Genomic DNA, 18664 nt, shown 5'->3' with positions numbered 1-18664 from the left:
CTCTGGAAGGCAGTCCAGGAGATGAACAGAAAAGGGGTTAAAGTGCTCTGTGTTTTGCACTTGGTTACTAACCTTCCAGCCAAGGGGGAATTGTTCTCCTTTCAGTGAAGTCCTTCAATCTCTTTGCATTACTTTAGGTGCTGTATAACATTTTAAAAGCTCCCTGACTGACTGACATGGCCAGAGGCAGAGCTCTGCTGGGAGAACTGTAATGTACAGAGCCTCCTCTGCAAAGAGCAGTGGTATAGCAGTTAAATTGAATAAGGCATGATTTGGGGGTTTGTGAAGCAGTGCGTGTTATTCCACCAATTTTTATGGGTTTTTTTCCAGCTCCCTCTATGGATGAGCAATTCAAAGGAATACTTCAAGTTCTTTTTTTGGTTTTATTTTTTCACTATGCTTTGTGATTACTATGATTTTGTCACAAAACTAGAAATGCACACTGCAACCGTGGATCAAGAGAGACACAGGAGTTTGGAAGTCTTGGAATTGAACTATGAATGAACACAGTCCGAATCTGATGTTATATACCACTGAATGCATTGAAATGAGTAGCACAAAACTTCATGTGAAATGTTAAATTGAAAAATTGCTAAGAGAAATGCATACCAAATGTATTAATATTGAGTGCAGTTCTCTAGTGTGGTAGGGTCCTGTCTTAAAGTTTCTCTGCTGGAATAAAATCCATAGAATACAAATGGTAATGCAAGTGGGAAGTTTGTACCCACTATACCCAAGAATATTTTCTCTAGGTGAAAAATTTTGAAATATATTGAGGACAACTTCAAAAACTTTTTTTTTTTTTAAAAAGGATCATGAGATGATATGAAATCTTCCCTAATTTTTAATAATTTCTGAAGGTAGAATTAAAACACTCAGTTGTGCTTGCTACCTCTTACGACATTTTTTACTTTCTTTTCTGTTAGACCCAAAACATAGCTTTTCCAATCAAAACAGAAAATCTTGCCCTAAATTTAGAATAAAAAGTGCCATTATTTTTCTAGGGTGGATTTTTTCTATTTTTATTTCTTCAAAACTTGTTAGGTTTTCTGGGCTCCCAATTCTAAATCATTTCTATTTAGTTACTTCAGTATGTACCTAACAAATAATAATTTCTATGTTATTTATTTTTATGGCTAGAAATAATATTATTCATAAGGAAAATATAACCTTTGGCAGTGTTTGAAAATGAAAAATATGTTTGGTGCTTTACTGTTTCTTTTTTACTGAGGTCCGTATCACATCATTGATTTTTAAGCAGAACACTCTATTGATTTGGTAGAAACTTCTGCTTAAAAATCAATGAGATAGTATCATTCTGAAAAAGTGGTGAATTTTATAGAGGTATAAATTGTATTATTGTTTTTAGAATGTAAGATGCATCCATCTTATATCCTACAGGCAGTTATTTCTTGTACCTGACAACCAGCAGACCATAGAGTAGGCTGACACTTAACTCCTAGGTCGTAGGTCTTAATGTGAGAAGATTATTAATTTAATCTTGAGTCTTCAATCCATGGTGTATTTAAAGTCTGAGAGCCCAGAACTGTGGTTTGTCGAAATGTTAGTTGTCAGAAAAGAACTTTGATCCCCTTCTATACAAGTTAATGCAACATGCAGCTTGCCAGCTATCCTCTCCTAATGAAGAGAGCCATATAAGGGAAATTTCACTAAACAGATGAGCTTTATGAAAGTGTGGGAGTTCGTCTACATCAGGGTCAGCATTAACAAGGATAGCTTCAAGGAAGCCATTGTATCATTCTTTCTGTTAGAAGATCAAGAGCTTGGAAGAGTGGGGAAAATAAACACTAAAGTCTTCATGTTGCCTCAGTCCTTACTGCTGCCCACTTCATAACGAACGTAGATTTTGTGTTATTGTTTATTGTTTAGTTCTGAATTCTAGAATAACCCCATCTGTTTCATGAAGGATTCCATAGATTTACCAGTCTTCACAGTGTCTTTATTGAGGCCAGAGTCACAGCATTTTTAGATAATGTGAGTGTACATGTTCATGAGATTTATTGCTGCTGAATTTGGTGCAAAGTTGCGAATGACAGCTAGGGTTACATTTTATTGAACTTGTTATATACTCCATGATATTTAAATATTCACATTTCTAAATTTTAAATATTTACCACCTTTAGCACTGTCACTTTATTAATTGCAGAAAATGCATCAGAATATTTCAGAAATATAGAACAAAAGCACCCCTGTTAATTATACTGTGGTTAGAAAACACAGTTTATTTTCCTATATGTCTTTCTGTTAAAACAAACTGTGCTGATATAAACAGAGCAATGTGGGAGCATAACTATTCCTTTAGGGTGTTGGGTTTTCTTTTTCTTTGTTGATGGCTTTTGGCTGCTACAAGGATCACCACAGTTTTAATTGTCACCTTGATGTGATAGTTCTGTCTCAGCCCTGTAGTTAGTTAGCACTGATTTATTTTTAATCTGTGTACCTGCCATTTGTCAGTATAAATGAGCATCACTGTCTTATCTTACTTTCTTCTGTGTTGTTTCATTTTCTACACTGACTGCAGTTCTATAATTTTCTCCATATATCAGGAGTGTATTATTTAATATACTTTACAGTAGTATTGGAGAACAACACAGCTATCATTTTGACACAAAGGTTGTCATAAGAAGAGAATGCCAGTCATAGACTTCATATTGTGTGTTGTCAGCTTTGTGCTATTTAGCTGTATGGGCACTATTTCGCATTTTTTATTTCCATGGAGTTCATGCAAATCTATCCTCCAGTGTCCAAAGTTCACTCACAGACAGAAGAGGATGCTTCCAAGATGCTTTTCTCACAGAGACAATAAGCAGAGCGTCCCTGCTCTGGACAGTAGGAAGAGTGGGTCCTATCTTCCCTGATATTTTCTGTGTGAATCTAGAGTAAATATTTTTGACTTCACTGATTGATAGCTGTGTTGTCTGATAAATGGGTTGTAAAGCAAAGCTACGGGCCTGTCCTTAGACAGACACAAAGGTGGTAATGCTAATCACAGCAAAAATGAACTATTCCTGGTATAACTGCACAGTTCTATGGCAGCTCAGTGCTACAATCAAAATAGCAATATCTCTTAAAACTGTGATTCCTAATCTTTTTCTCTCTCTCTAGAAACTAACTAGGTGTGAGAATTTTGATGAACACTTCAATGTAATTTTACATAATTTGATGTTGCCATGTAAATCTCTTTTATAGGTCCCTTTAGATGGAATTTAATGCGGCAAAAACCTTGTCATCAGAAGGATTAATGTCTGCATTAGCATTTCTGCAATAAAATCAGAAGCTAAGTGGTGGAGGCCACAGACACCTCAAACCTGGATTCCTCCGCTCTGCATTAAGTGCTGGAGATTTTATTACTTGCTGTAGGGAAGCCATTGCCAATGCTTACAAGGAACTGTTTATCCCTGCTTCTCTGGGTCCTGTTTGATGGAGGTCTCCTAACGCCACTGCATCCACAACCACAACAGACTTTAGAAGCAGAGCCAAGAGAAAATGTCCCAGTGCCAGGGAGGAGGTCGTTTGCCCAGCGAGTCAAGCGAGGCTGGGTATGGAACCAATTTTTTGTGCTGGAGGAGTACATGGGCTCTGAACCTCAATATGTGGGAAAGGTAATTTTTTTTTTATTTTTTCTTTACAAGGTGAACTGACACAGACAAATAATAAAATATGCTATAAATGTGTACTTGTTTCTGGTGGATCCAATATTCCCCAGCTGATGGTAGTTGTCTCCGTTCATCCCCTTCATCATTTAGCCTTTCATATAGCCACTGTAGATGTAATTATTAATTTTAGGGCACAAGTTTAAAACATTTATTTTCTACCTTTGTTTGTCTTGTTTCCCTATCCTTGGTTTTGGAATAAATGAAACAAAAACAAAAAAGGATTTCTGAGATATGTTTGTGATGCACAAATAACTTTAATTGAATCTACTGTAATAGCATACTTTATTTTTAGCAATGAATATCAGACTGATATCAGAGATAAGATTTTAAAAAGAACCCCCCTGACCCAGTATGCATAGGCATTTCTGTGATCTGTATGGTTGCTCCGGGTCAGTTTTCAGCTAATGAAGGTAACTGGCTTTGTCTCGGAATCATTTGCATGTATTTCTCATTGTTCAGATAGTTTTTTTATATTTCTAATACATTTTATTGCTTCATAATTCAAACTCTTACATTATAGCATTTATACTCTGTGCAGACACACACACAGAATTTATACAATTCTCTTTTGTTATATGACCACTGTTTCCGTTATAGGGCATAAGTAATTTTGATAGCCAACTGTGTGAGGGCTGTATGTGTGAATTTAGATAGCAGAGTTTTCAGAAAGGAAAGGTGAAAATGAGACATAAAAAACCCAATAGCACAGTATATAATCACATGTTATGTATAATTTTCAGTTTAGGTAAAGGCCCTTATTCAATGAAAATAAGAGGTTAAACATTCATTTCCTGGGTCATCAAATGCAACTTCTGTAGACAATAAGGTTCAAATTCACCTATCATAAAAATGAGGCATCATACTTCAGTTTTTATTTTGATATCATGTTTTAACCTTTTTTAATGTAGAAGTTGGGAATTCAGTTATTTTTTAAAATATAAATAAAATTCACAGAAAAATAATTTCCCCTCCTACACTTTGAGGAAATTGTTCTGAGTAGAGGATTTATAAATTAAACAGCAGAAGACTACACATGATTTCCTAGATGATTTGACAAACCCTCTATAAATGTACTTGCATATTACACATGTAGGCATTAGTGTTTAGCACTAAAGCATATTAGTCAAAACTGTTTGCAAAACAGTGTGTTTATATCAGAGTCATAGTATAATGAGCTTGATTTACAGTCTGAAGAGAAGGTGATCACATGATGAAAAACTGCACCTTTTTGAAGTCTGGTTGATACAAATTTTGCTTTCTCTAACACATATATTTGTTCTGGCCACTTGCTGAAGATGCAATTGAGGACTCTAGTTACATTTGATCCTGTATCACAGGCAATGTGATTACCGTGCTTTTTAGCTCAGAAGACAGAGGTGTTATTGTTGCGCCCCTCTAATTCATTAGTCTTTATTTCTTTATGTAAGATATCCAAGTAGTCATTTGAGGTGATTTCTAAGTTGCCATGAAAATATTAACTTTTCATAGAATTAACTACTATCAATACACTTGAATTTAAGCTTATAAGCAACTTCAGAACTAATGTGATATTTTTATTATGAATAACATTTACCACATTGTATATTTACCTGGCATGTTTCTAACTCTGAAGACTTTTTTAACTCTTCCAAGTTGCAGAACAGACACTTTTCAAATATGAGGAAAAATTGCAGTGTAGCATGTGCAATAGCAATGTTTCTTGACAGGATATCATAAACCACTGTTACCTTGGTGGTGAAACACAAAATAAATTAGGATGCTTAGTTAGTGTGTCAGTAACATTAGGTCAAAAAAATCTGTTTCCATAAGGGAATTCATTCTACAAGATAATTTTTTTAAAATGTTTTATTATAACTTATTTTATCTATTTTAACTATTTGCTTCAATATACTTTAAAAAAAAATGCACTAGTTTTTTGAGCACTCAATGAAAGTTCTTTAGAGAAATCATACCTTGAAATCCAGATAGTGAAAGTTATGCTTAATGGAAATTCAAACTCTTTCACCATGCTGAAATACACTCAGTAGTGGCTAATCTATACCTTTATATCTTATGTAATATTTTAAAATCACAAAAAAATTTTAAGGTATGAAATGCAACTATGTTCTTTATTGATCACAGAAATAAATTTGCTTTATATTTACCATAATTTAGGTTTGTTGCAAAATCGTATATTTACAAAGCAATTCTTTTTATAATACTATTGTGCTAGTAGTAGTAGTACTGAAGTAGTAGTAATGAAGTGATATTAAGTATATGATAAAATGCAGGATATTCTCTGTGACCTTAAATCACAAGTGTTATTCTCTTCTTCCAGCTATCATTGTTAGACACAATACAGTGACATGTACATAGCATTTATATTACTTATTATAGAACTGCTGTACTAATAATATCTCAGTAATTTATAAACAGGACTTTAATATGTCTGTTAAATCAGCTGACAATTTCATTAAACAGTTAGAGGTGGCTAGTTCATTTTGGAAGCCACTTGTAAGAAAACAGCGATTTATAGCAGTGAAGTCAGCTGTTATCAGCCAACACATCTAATTCCTTTAAAGTCTGTTTTTAGAAGGCTATCTCCGGAAGTGTCAGGTTGCAAATCAAAATATAGTTTAGAAGCTGATGAGGATTAGTCTAGAGATCTTGAAATAGTGCTTCATGTTGACACATTAAAGCCATTTAACCTGAATACTAAATCAAAGTTTGGATATCCTCTGCTTGTGCAATACAGAAGAGAGATAAAAATCCAACAGATTACCAAACAGAAGATAGACCCCTTTAGTAGAGACCCATGTAAGCAGACCCAGACTAAAAAGCAAAATTGGAATATAGTGTTGCTATGTGACCTATGAAAATTAAAGGGATGCTGGAAGGATTGCTGAAAAATAAGGCTTGCTTATGGACTTACTTCACTGTTCTTTATGTATTTTCCTGGTACTGAGAAGCTCCAGGAGGCCTTGCAAAACAGCACCTGTGTGGATTAAGATGAAAAAGTTCATGATTCTTTTTTTTTGTGCCAAAGCTCTGTCCTCACTGAATGGTTGTAGAAATCATCAGAGTATGATATTCTCAAGCATGGCCATGTCTCAACACAATTTATAACTACTAACAAGGTAGCAGTTTTAATTGCCCTTATGAAGGGGTACCTCAAGGGGATGTGACCCCACCAGAATATTATACACCTTTCTGTAATCTTTCTTTATTGTTTTGTTTCAATAGTGGCCTACAAAGGCAGCATAATAAAATGAAAGTTCCAAAGAACAAAATAGGTGAGAACAGTATAGGTTCTTCATTACCAAATAATACTAACAAAAGCTTTTAGTAGTTATACATGTAGTATATTTCCACATGTGTATATGTGTGTGTATATGTATATGTGTGTGTCTGTGTGTTTTTGTGTTCCTAGAATGTAAATGCATTACATGTTTCTCATGTTGTGCAGCTGTATAGTTGTTCATAGTAAAGATTTTTGCTGGCTGTTCTCAATCTTGAAGAGAAAGATATTTGGCAACTTGTATTAAACACAAACTGGGTACATAGGAAAAGACTGCCAAATCCTCTTCGAGGTAATGACCATTTTTCTTCTGACTACCAGTGTCCAACAACTAAATATACATAGCTTGCCGCAAACTATCTTGCTGATTAATAACCTGTATATTTTCCTACATTTTGTTCTTTAAACCTCTGCCACATTATACATGCTCACGTACAAAAACCTACATTTTTTTTCGTTATGATTCCTGCCAGCTGAAAAATGTAATAGTCATGACTGCCCTATGGCTGTATAGGGTATGTGTAATAGCATGATATCATCTGACTCAGTCCCAAGAAAGCCTCATCATCTTCAGAAGTTCCACTACATATTAAGGCAGAAACAGTGCTGATACGGAGAAAGCAGAGCTCTGTGACCAGAATGGAGTGCTGTTCTGAAAACTAATAATTTATCCTCTGCATCTGAAATATGAGCTCAAATAGAACTCATATAGCGGTCAGTTTTTAGTATATTGAAATTATTGTTGATCAGCTTCCATCAGGCTTAAATCAATACCTCTCTCTGAATGTGAGCTCAATTTTTACTATTATTTTCTCTCTCAAGTGAATGCCTGGGTGACAGGGTAGTCTGTGAAGGTAATTCTGCATTGCTTGTGTAGAAACTGTTCTCAGACAAATAAATCTACAGTGTTTAAAATTTACTGTTATTCACAAGCACTGAGTTAACTTGACAAAAAATAGAATTAGAGGAAAAGAAATGCATACAGTCATTTTTGAAAGCTACTGCCCTTTGAAAAATAATTTAAAAAAGCTTGTCTCTGTACCCAGATTAATCTGGGTTTTTTTTAAATATATATATTTCTACTCGATTTCTGTGAAGAGTCAAAATATTTCATTCAAAGCTTTCATTAGGGTTTTTCCTGTGTTATCAGATTCTATGCCCACAACAGAAGTAAAAATAGTAGACACATGTATATAATTTCCATTCGATATTTGCACAGTGCCATCTTCAAGATGAGAGTTGTGTCAGGGATAGTAATACATTAATTGACTAGTAATTAATTACTACATTAATTGCTAGTAATACATTAATTGACTCCCATGATGCAGGACATCAGGGTTACTCATTTCGGGATAACTGTAGCATGAAAGATTTTCCAAATAATATTTGTAAGAATGAGTTTCTTCAGACATCTTTAGCCCACAGGAATTTGTATACCCACCTTTGTCTTCAGACATCACAGTGAAATTCTTGTTAGGCCTTAGTAGTTCTCAGACAATAATTTAAAGCATGGTCAGGCATGAACATGTAAGCCTGGCTTACTAAACTGACTGACTGAGTTTCTACCAAATGCATTTTCAAGTAAAAGCATTGTCACAATTTGTTACAGATAAGAAAATTGATGAGGAGAAATGAAACAGTAAAAAAGTGTAAGGGGAATCAGAACGAGGGCAGAAGTCAGGACTTCCCATCTCGCTGTGTTGAACTGAGACCTTCGTCTCTCTCAGTTATGTCTGACTGTGATGACTTTAAAAGCTTTGCATCCTCTATATTGCATAAAGTATGTGAGACACAAAACAATTTTGACAGTTGCACATGAAGGTGTGAGAACGAAGTAGAACCATGGAAATGCAAAACTCCCACGAGCAAGTCAAACTTGCATTTAATGTTTATTTTTCAGACTTAAATTCTTTTTTTTCAAATCAAATGCCACATTTCCTTAAACAAAAGCATATTCCAAGCAAGAATAAATCAGGTATTAATGAAATAGGTTTTTCAAGAAAAATAAATTAAAATTTCCAATCAGGTGCTCAACAAAAACCCTTAGGAGGAGCTAAAGGGTAGAAGATTTTCTACCCTTTTTCAGCCACTATATTTAATATCCTTGTATGCAAGTTATAAACAGAAATGAACATAATTAGGATGGGCCATCTTATCAGGTGTTGCAGTTACGTTTAGCATGGTTTGTGAGTCAGGGCATTGAGAGTCTTTTCACAGCAGATGTCCTAAGGTGCGGAAACCCTTGTGCTTCTGAAGTCCATATATAAATGGTGATTTGTAACTCTATCTGATACAGAAAACAATGGACTCAGAACAAGTGTTGGGTTTATGGCATGTACTGTTTCCCTCTCCCTTACCTACCTCCATGTCCCATGGGTTCTAAATGGCCTGTCTCTCTGCTCCCTCTAAGATAACCATCCTGTATTCCTTCTTTCTGTCTCCTTTTGCCTAGCATCCACTCTACTGCAACAGCTGCAATCTGTTTATGCTTACAGAGGTTCTGTTACATATCCAATTAAATTGTGATGAATGAACCCAACTTACAGCGAAGTTTCAGCTCTGCAGTTTCTTTTTTGATTTGAAGTATGCCTTGTGTACACAAAAGCTCTTCCACATGTGTTGGTGAAAGTCTAATGAAAGGAACTGCTTTCATAAATGATTATTGTATTTGCTAAAAAATCAATTTATATGTAAAAGACAGTGCATTACATTTTTTTAGCTGAAAAAAACTACCAAAAATCCTAACATGAATGAAAAGTCAAAAAATAATCTTAACAAAGCAGACAAGAGTAACGTGACAAGACTAAAACCAAGGAAATAATATTTTATAAAAATAAACAAATATTATTCAGTTATGTCAGTAATGGAAAATATTTTTGTTATAGATAAACTTGTTTGTTGCTCTGTCTCTATTTACATTTGTTCTTGAATATTTACTCAATCTAAATACAGATTATAAAATTCCTAATAATTCAATAATATTGTGGAGTCATTTGCAGTTTCTGAAGGTAGAAGATTAATTCAAACATAAAAATCTGGTTGAAAATTGTCCTTCTCCTCTCTTTCCAGGATTATTTAAAAACTTTGATAAATTCCTTGGTATCGTTCACTGTGTGGTACCAGAAGCATGTGTACTAGAACCACGGCACTGCAGTGATATGTACTTTTTAGTGCTACGTAGGCAAGAGGGGATGACTAAGGAGAAAGGTGCTTAAGTTGACACTGCTGGATGGCATTTCTCTCCCTCCCTCACCCTCCTGGCTGATATCTCACGGAAGATGAAAAAGGAGGGAAGAAAGCTAAAAGGCATAATAATGAGTGAAGAAAGTGTCCACCAGCTTTCACACAGACTGGAAGTAAACCTAATATAGTTTTAATTACTAGATACTAGTTCTAAATTTAAATTTCTTTTGGAGGTGGTTTTGTTTCATAAATACATGTAAGAAAAGCCCCACCTTGTTGGTTTTTGCTGCATGACAAAATATAGAAAGACTAGGAGAAAAACAAATAGAATTGAGGTTTAAATAGAATAGACTAAATAAGTTTTAAAGAAATACTGAACAAGATGAACATACTGAACAATACTGACATAAGATGACAAGAGAGAGCAATCTTATACATATTCAGAAATTGCAACAACAAAGGTGTAGGTAGACAGCAGTGGAGGGAGTTGAGGCCTTGGTCTTTTTAGAGCTTTTTAGAGCAGGACAACTGCCGCTGCAGCAGGTCAATGGGATTACAAAGCACACCCCATACGTGACATATTTATGTCTGCAGTCTTTATGTATAAAATGAATGCTACATAAATAGAAGTAGAGTAGATGGTTTGTGTGTAGGTTGAATAAGAATTCAAGCCTGTCAGGAGTGTGTGCACCCACTTTTGGATTTTTATTTTCTTCTCTGGGTCTTCAAAAGTGGTTTTCTGGAGCTCAGTTCCACTTGCCCTTTAATGGAAATAAGGAGAAATAAGATGAGAGAGAACTTTGTGTTCCAATATGTTAGAGGATAATGTCAATAAATGTGTTTTAATTAGCAAAACATTTTCTTCCCATGACTATAGCAGTGAGTAGATCTTAGGTCTTTGTGATGACACTGTGCCATTCAGTAGTAGTGTTTGTTATACTGAATTTTTTTCTGGTGTCATGCCTTTCAGCAGTGATGTTTGATTAAGCTGTTGATCACAGCTGATTATGAGTATTTTAATTTTTGTATCTTGCATGTGTGGAATCACACTGTTGAACAGAGTACAGTTTTTTTAGTATTTCACAACAGAGAAACTGAAGACATTTTCATTGATGTGTCACAATACAGGTTTGGTTAGTTAAGAAAAGTTGCTGTGTCAAAAAGCATCAGCCTATAGATATTTATGTATGATGGCTTGTGTAAATTAAGGATTACAATTGAAAAAGTGGTGAAGAGCAGTCTAATTTCTCTAACAATATTTTTTTTCTTTTTTTGGGAAGTGAAACATAAACTGACAAAAAGCCAAGAAAAAAATTACATTTATTAGTGCAATGTATATCTTCTAGAAACTGAGAGCACTTTTTCAGCACTCTCACATAAGCCAGGTAGTAGCTCCTGTTTGTCAAATCCAGCTATATCAGCCCAACAAAAGGTAACTATTTCTAGTTATAACTCTAATTGATGCCTGTAGTAGAGTTAGAGAAAAAAAATCGATGAGTGTTTGTGGAATCAAGAGATTCCTATGTAAGACTGATGAATTCTGGCAGACAACATTTGTGGAGCTTAAAAACTTTAGTAAAGATGCTGAAAATTTGAAACACTGACCAGTGTTACTAAGAATTTGTTTTCAGTAAAGACGTATGTTACTCTGGCATTTTAAAAATGTACAATATTTCCTTTTTTGAGTAATTTCTGCGATGATAAACTACTTTGGTGTTATCAAAAAGTTAAAAGGCAATAACACAATTGTTGACTATGTTAGAAACAATAATTCTGCCTTTTTTGTATAGCAAAACATGGAATCAAAACTAAGTTTTCTTTCCTGTGGTATATAAAGAAGAGTAGTTTACTTTGTTGATATATTCATTCCAATGCTTCATTTGCCATGTCTGTAACTTATTCTAGGGCCTGTTTCTGAACTGCACTTGCTACATCATTCCTTCTTTAGAAAATGGAGTGTAAAATTCTAACAGATGAGCCTGGTAGCAACTACAGCATAATTTTATTACCCAGGGTAGTAAAATTAGATATAGCATCAATTAAAAAATAAATTAATGTATAATCTGTTCTTTTGTTTTGGAGGATTTATTATTTTTTTCAAGAAATTGTAATTGATCCTACACAAAATGAATCATTCTGTCCTCTACCCTACTATGATCTCTGTGAACTACTGTGATTCAGACAGGTGCCTACATGAAGCTCATCACTAAGGCATCTGAACTTTGCAATGATTATCCTTTCAGTGGCTCTATGAGGCAAAAAAGTATCAGCTCTTTTTCATAAGTACAGAGTTGAAGCACAGGAAAGACTGAATTATTGTCAAACTATCAAAATTATATTGGACCACTAGAGACTAAAAAGTCCATCCTTCTGGGTTTTTTTATTATTTCTACATGTGATTTTTTAATATAAATGGTCGTCTACAGTTTGATATTGTTGAAACTGTAAAGTAGGGAGTTCTGCCTATGCTGCACAATACAGTAACTAAGAAAGCTGGGCAGGTCTGCCTACTTGGAAATGAAATAAAGGATTGCTGGTTAAATTTTCTACATCCAGCCAATGCAATACTCTTCAGATTAGTTAGCTTCCAAGTCCATTCATAATTTGACGTTAGTAATGGCAAATTTGTAATTGCAAGGTGAAGTAAGCTCAAGGGAAAGAAGGAAGGGGAGAAAAGGACGACGTCATCAATTTGTCACTAGCCCACTATATTCATGGATCATCAGATTAAATGATGAAAGTATTTAAAAAAAACAGACAAAACAGGAAATTCAAAGGATTGTGCTGTTAATAATCTATCTGCATTATTCTTTATGCTTCTTCACTTGTGTTCCTTGGAAAAGACTGTTAAATTCTTTCTTTAGGGAGCCCAGCCCCAGAGACTGAACTAATGGCTTTCTCAGTGTATTAAATAATTCTGACAGGCTGCTCATTTTCTTTAATTATCTCTAAGTTTCAGTAGTTAAAATCTTGTAAAAAATAATGGTATAAATAATTAGCCTATTGGCATTACTTTTCCTATAGGCTACACCAGATAATCATAGAATCATAGAATCATAGAATCATAGAATCATAGAATCATAGAATCATAGAATAGTTTGTGTTGGAAGGGACCTTAAAGATCATCTAATTCCAACCCTCCTGACATGGGCAGGGACACCACCCACTAGATCGGGCTACCCAAGGCGCCATCCAACCTGGCATTGAACACCTCCAGGGATGGGGCAGCCACAGCTTCCCTGGGCAACCTGTTTGAATGCTTCAACACTCTCATAGTGAAGAAATTCTTCCTTATGTCTAGGCTAAGTCTGCTTCTCTCCAATTTACACCCATTGCCCCTAGTCCTGTAAACAGTCCCCAGCTTTCTTGTAGGCCCCTTTCAGGTACTGGAAGGTTGCTATGAGATCTCCTCGGAGCCTTCTCTTCTCCAGCCTGAACAACTCCAGCTCTCTTAGCCTGTCTTCATATGGGAGATGCTCCATCCCTCTGATCTTCTTTGTAGCTCTCTGGACCCATTCCAACAGTTCCATATCCTTCTTACATTGAGGATTCCAGAACTGGACACAATGCTCCAGATGAGGTCTCCCAGGGGAGGAATATAGAGGCAGAGTCACCTCTCTTGACCTGCTGGCAATGCTTTTTTTGATGCAGCCCAGGATACGATTGGCCTTTTGGGCTGCAAGTGCACGTTTCTGGCTCATGTTAAGCTTCTCATCAACCAGCACCCCGAAGTCCTTCCCTGTAGGGCTGTTTTCATTCACATCATCCCCCATCCTGTATTGAAATTGGGAATTGCCTTGACCCAGGTGTAGGACCTTGCACTTGGCCTTGTTGAACCTCATGGGGTTCCCACAGGTCGACTTCTCCAGCCTGTACAGGTCCCTCTGGATAACATCCCATCCTTACTGTGTGGCAACTGCACCACTCAGGTTGGTGTCATCTGTAGACTTGCTGAAGATGCACTCGATCCCACTGTCTATATCATTGATGAAGATATTAAACAGCACTGGTCCCAGCACAGACCCCTGAGGGACACCACTCATGTGGTGTCACAGATCACCACCTGGACTTCGAGCCGTTGACTCTCTGAATATGAGCATCCAATCAGTTTCTCATCCACTGAACAGTCCACATATTAAATCCATCTCTCCAATTTAGAGAGAAGGATGTTGTGGAGGACTGTGTCAGAGGCTTATGGAAGTCCAGATAGATCGTATCCATTGGTTTTCCTGTGTGCACTGCTGTGGTTGCCCCATCATAGAAAGCCATTAAGTTAGTCATACAGGATTTGCCCCTGGTGAAGCCATGCTGGCTGCCATTATTCACCTCCATGTCCTCCATGTGCTTTAGCATGGCTTCTAGGAGGATCTATTCCATGATCTTCCCATGCACAGAGGTGAGGCTGACAGGTTGGTAGTTCCCAGGGTCATATTTTCTGCTCTTTTTAAAAATGGGGACAATGTTACCCTTCTTCCAGTCACCAGGGGCTTCTCCTGATTGCTATGACTTTTCATATATCATGGAGAGTGGCTTGGCAACCACATCAGCCAATTCTGTCAGGACTCTGGGATGCATCTGATCAGGTCCCATAGACTTATAAATGTTCAGATTCCTCGAGTTGTCACGGACCTGATCCTTCTCTACTGTGGATGGGGTTTTACTCCCCTGGTCACCGTCTTGCTGTCCCATGATCCAGGAGGAGTGAGGAGAGTGTTTATCAGTGAAGACTGAGGCAAAAATGTTAAGTAAGTACCTCAGCCTTCTCCTCATCCCTCTTCTGATGTGTACTGAATTTGATATTTTTGGCATTATTCAAATAATTTTGCATTGTTTGGGGAAATATAAAATGGTGTAAATTGGGGAGAAAAAAAACCTGCAACCCCCTCTTCCCAGTATCCATGAGACAGGAATCAAAGTTTCTTTCATTCTGTATGGATGTGTAGGCTCCATTGCTGTGTTTGTTAATGATGGAGAGTTGATATGCTCTGAGTTAGATAAATATTCAGAAGTTATTTGCTTTGGTATTTTATCTCCAGTGTTACTTCCCAGTAATGTAGCTCAAACTTCAGGAAAAAAACAGTAAGTTATAAAGGTAAATACAGGTAAAATTATGCTAGGACTTTGCAAAACCATTGACATTGTAGTAGTTTAAAGTAGTTTAAAGTCTTAATATTTGTGGGTGTTATAAACTAAAGGACAAGATGTACAAGGGCCTAAAACGATGTGTACAAAGAAAGATGATAGTGACATTTGTCTAAATGTTGCCAATATCCCACACATTTTGACTGACTTTGTTAACACGAATACTTTTCAGAAAACTAGTCTTCAGATTAAGGGATATTCAAGTAAATTTTTTTTTTTCCGGTTAAATTCCAGCTCACTTTGCATTGTGTTACCCCTAATTTTATAACCAGCTGATGAGAGCTGTATATCTTTACTTCAAATGAAATCACCATTGTTTACAACAGAAACATAAGCTAAAGCCCACTTCCATTTTGAGCAGTGTCCAAAAAAAAGAAACTTTTCTAAAAAACTCTTTCTGATACTCTCAGAATAAAGAAATTGATATTATCCTTTTTTAAAATACTGAAGTCCTGAATGTGTTTCAGAATTGTGGCATTTGTGCATTACCCAATAGCTGGTGAATCTCCAGGAGAGTTTTCACTCCAATCAAAAGTGCAATTCAGAGGCAAATCTCTTGATCCTTCAGAGTTAATGTACTTTTCTCATATCAAGAGAGGACCTGAAGGCTGCAAACGAGATCACTTTTGGATAAAAATAAGTTGAGAGCATGCACTGCATGAATTGGCACTTAGTGCATTGAACCAGATCAGATCTTGTCCACAGCAACCCCCCTGCCAAAGATGCATTTATTATGGGCTTCAGCTGCTCCATTCTACGGATCCAGTCTTACTGGTTCATGTTACTTGCTAGCATAGGTATGTAGAGACATATTTACAACAATGGCTTTCAGAAAGAGGTATCAAGGACGTGTCGTCCTTGTAAAATGTGGGTCATGCTGGTTAAACAGAAACATTAGTATCAACAGGGAGAACATTTTGGGGAGCAAGTCAAGATAGAACATAGCTGTGCAAGCATGATAAACCGTAACTTCTGCAGGTGGATGTAACCAATCATAAGCTAAGCTTTTGCAATATGTATGAGATAATTATATGTAACCAATCATGAGCTAGATTTTTGTAATATGTATAAGCTAATTAAACACTGTATAAAAGAAGCAACCGTAAATCAATAAACGGAGCTTTGATCACCTAACCAAGTTTGGTCAACTCCCTCCGTCGCTCTCCAATTTCAACATAGGTACAGCTTGTGTTTAATAACAAACAGATATGAAGAAACTAGCCAAGGCTAGGTGAGTGCTAATATGTTTAGTCAGCCCTCTTTCCCTATATTTTAGCTAAATTTTGCAGTCCTTTTAAGAAGAGCTACTAAGCAGAAGTGATTTATACGGTAGAGTGTCCGAAGGTGAGGAAGAAATTGTGAAGAATAGTAGCATAAAGTAGAAGAATGAGATCTGTGTTTTGGAGTACATCCTTGTGATATTTGTATTACGATTTATATTTATACAATTTATATCAATAAATGTGTAATCTTTCCATGCTTGTAAGGTACACCTCTCATAGTCTACAATCCTTGAAAATTCTAGGTACTACAAGATAAATCTTTACATGATTTCTACAAAATCAGAGCAAAGACAGGCTATTAAGTTAGAAGAAATGAGCTTCCAAGATACAGAGGCAAGAGAGGTGCCTGAGCAAAAATGTCCATTGGTTTCTCATGTGTTTATCCTGCTCTGCTACTGAATCAGTTTTTAAACAAATAAACTCGAAATTATATTCAGGGTCTAGTGTTTGTATGTATATATATACTCATGTATATATAGGCACGTATGTGTATCTGTGGGTTCATTTATATATTCACAAAAATGTCTATGACCGGTATGTGAAGTATACAGGTGGGCTGCAAGTACAAAATAAAGCCTCAGGAAAAGTTACATTTGCCCATATGCCTTCTTTTTTTGGTTAATTCTCTGTCGTATTTTTGATAGAACATATTCAGCTATTGTTTTTTGCAATGTGAAAGAAAATATACAAAGAACAATAAAAATGATGAGATTAATCAAATTGAAATTGAAGTCACTGAGAGATTTCCATTTCAATAAATTTTGACTTGGTCCTAATTGATTGATAAGACAAAGCATGAAGCAGGCAATACAAAGTTATAAGAATCATGACAGAGAAATGAAAGACTATTTGTTGATGTATTTGTTTTAGGAAATACAGTCTATTTAAAAAGCTTTTTTTTTTAATTGCAATAATGGAAGTTTGGTTATTTTTTAAAAAGGAAAGAAATTTACAGTAGTCTAACTAAAAAATTAATTTTTCTGGAGAAAAATTTTAGTGTGAAAAGAAGGTCAAATGAGTTATAAAGAACAGTAATAATTTTCTAAAGAAATTGGTGTTTGCTTTTAACAGTACATTTATTCCTGTGAAGGCCAGTACTTTCTCCTGAATGTGTGCTCATGAAAATATTCATTATATTTTTTTCTAAATGATAAAAATTAATATTTCAAAACTCTTTTATAAATGAAAGAGATTTGAAAGGATGCATACATTATTCACTATTTGTGATAGAGAAATCTTGTATGTAGAAGGCTGTCTAAAATGCCATCTGTTTTTCTGTTGAAGTTTCTCATAAAATGCATATTTTTAAAATACTTGACTATGTAAAATTCATTTGCTCTTTCTTTTGGAAACATTTGCTAGCTGTTTTGCAACATCCATTAGTAATGCCTATGATTTACACATGTTTGATCATATTCTTTTTTTCTCATCCATGCCTCACCAGGAAAATAACTACTCTAAAACAAGCATATGGAAAACATGTGGGTGTATGTTTGCACGTGTGAAAACAGCAGCTGGGGAAGCTTCAATTGATTATTTACATTAGTGCTGATAAATGATCCAAATCTTCTCAAAAGCTTTCTGGTTCCATTGTCTTGACCTTTCATCTTTTCATCATTAAACCTTCATTGAACTGACCCAGTTTCATAGGGACAAGTTTGCTTTGGTTGTTGTCCTGTGTTGAGATCATCATCTCTGCTCTTCTTCAGAATCGGCTGGATTTACTAGAATTGGAAGTTTCTTTGATGTTCCCAGCTGAAGTTTATGTACAGTTAGATTCTTCTACTTCACTCCTCTGATCTTTGTTTGAGGTTCTGTGGCTTGAATGAAAAGCAAAGTTAATGCTCATCTACAGCTGCTATTGTGCTGGAAGGCTGCTAAAAGATAGCTTACTGACATTAAGATCACTAGATTTTCACTTAATTCTGTTTATAAATTGTATCATTGAGCTGCTTTGCACCTTTGATTTCTTTGTGTTTCCCTTTCTCTAAGTAGGGTTAATAGTGCACTCTGTAAATTTATTTACAGTTATCATCTTTAGCTTTTATATGAATGTGGGTTTTTAGAACCTGAACATCATTACCTTTCCTGTGTCAAAGTCC

General features: G+C 35.6%; 1 protein-coding gene across 4 annotated transcripts in view; it reads left to right on the top strand.

Annotated features, from left to right (window-relative positions):
- CDH12 (cadherin 12) overlaps positions 1-18664 on the top strand; it is a 360422-nt gene that overhangs the window by 211562 nt on the left and 130196 nt on the right. For all 4 annotated transcript variants that reach the window (XM_069853514.1, XM_069853516.1, XM_069853517.1 and 1 more), the window contains exon 2: positions 3211-3623. In XM_069853514.1, coding sequence (XP_069709615.1) covers positions 3396-3623 — 228 coding nt within the window. In that variant the 5' untranslated portion in view covers positions 3211-3395. The remainder of the gene's footprint in view (positions 1-3210; positions 3624-18664) is intronic.

The sequence above is a fragment of the Phaenicophaeus curvirostris genome, chromosome 3 (assembly GCF_032191515.1).
Source record: "Phaenicophaeus curvirostris isolate KB17595 chromosome 3, BPBGC_Pcur_1.0, whole genome shotgun sequence".
NCBI classification, from domain to species: domain Eukaryota; kingdom Metazoa; phylum Chordata; class Aves; order Cuculiformes; family Cuculidae; genus Phaenicophaeus; species Phaenicophaeus curvirostris.
This window is presented reverse-complemented; position numbering and strand designations above follow the sequence as displayed.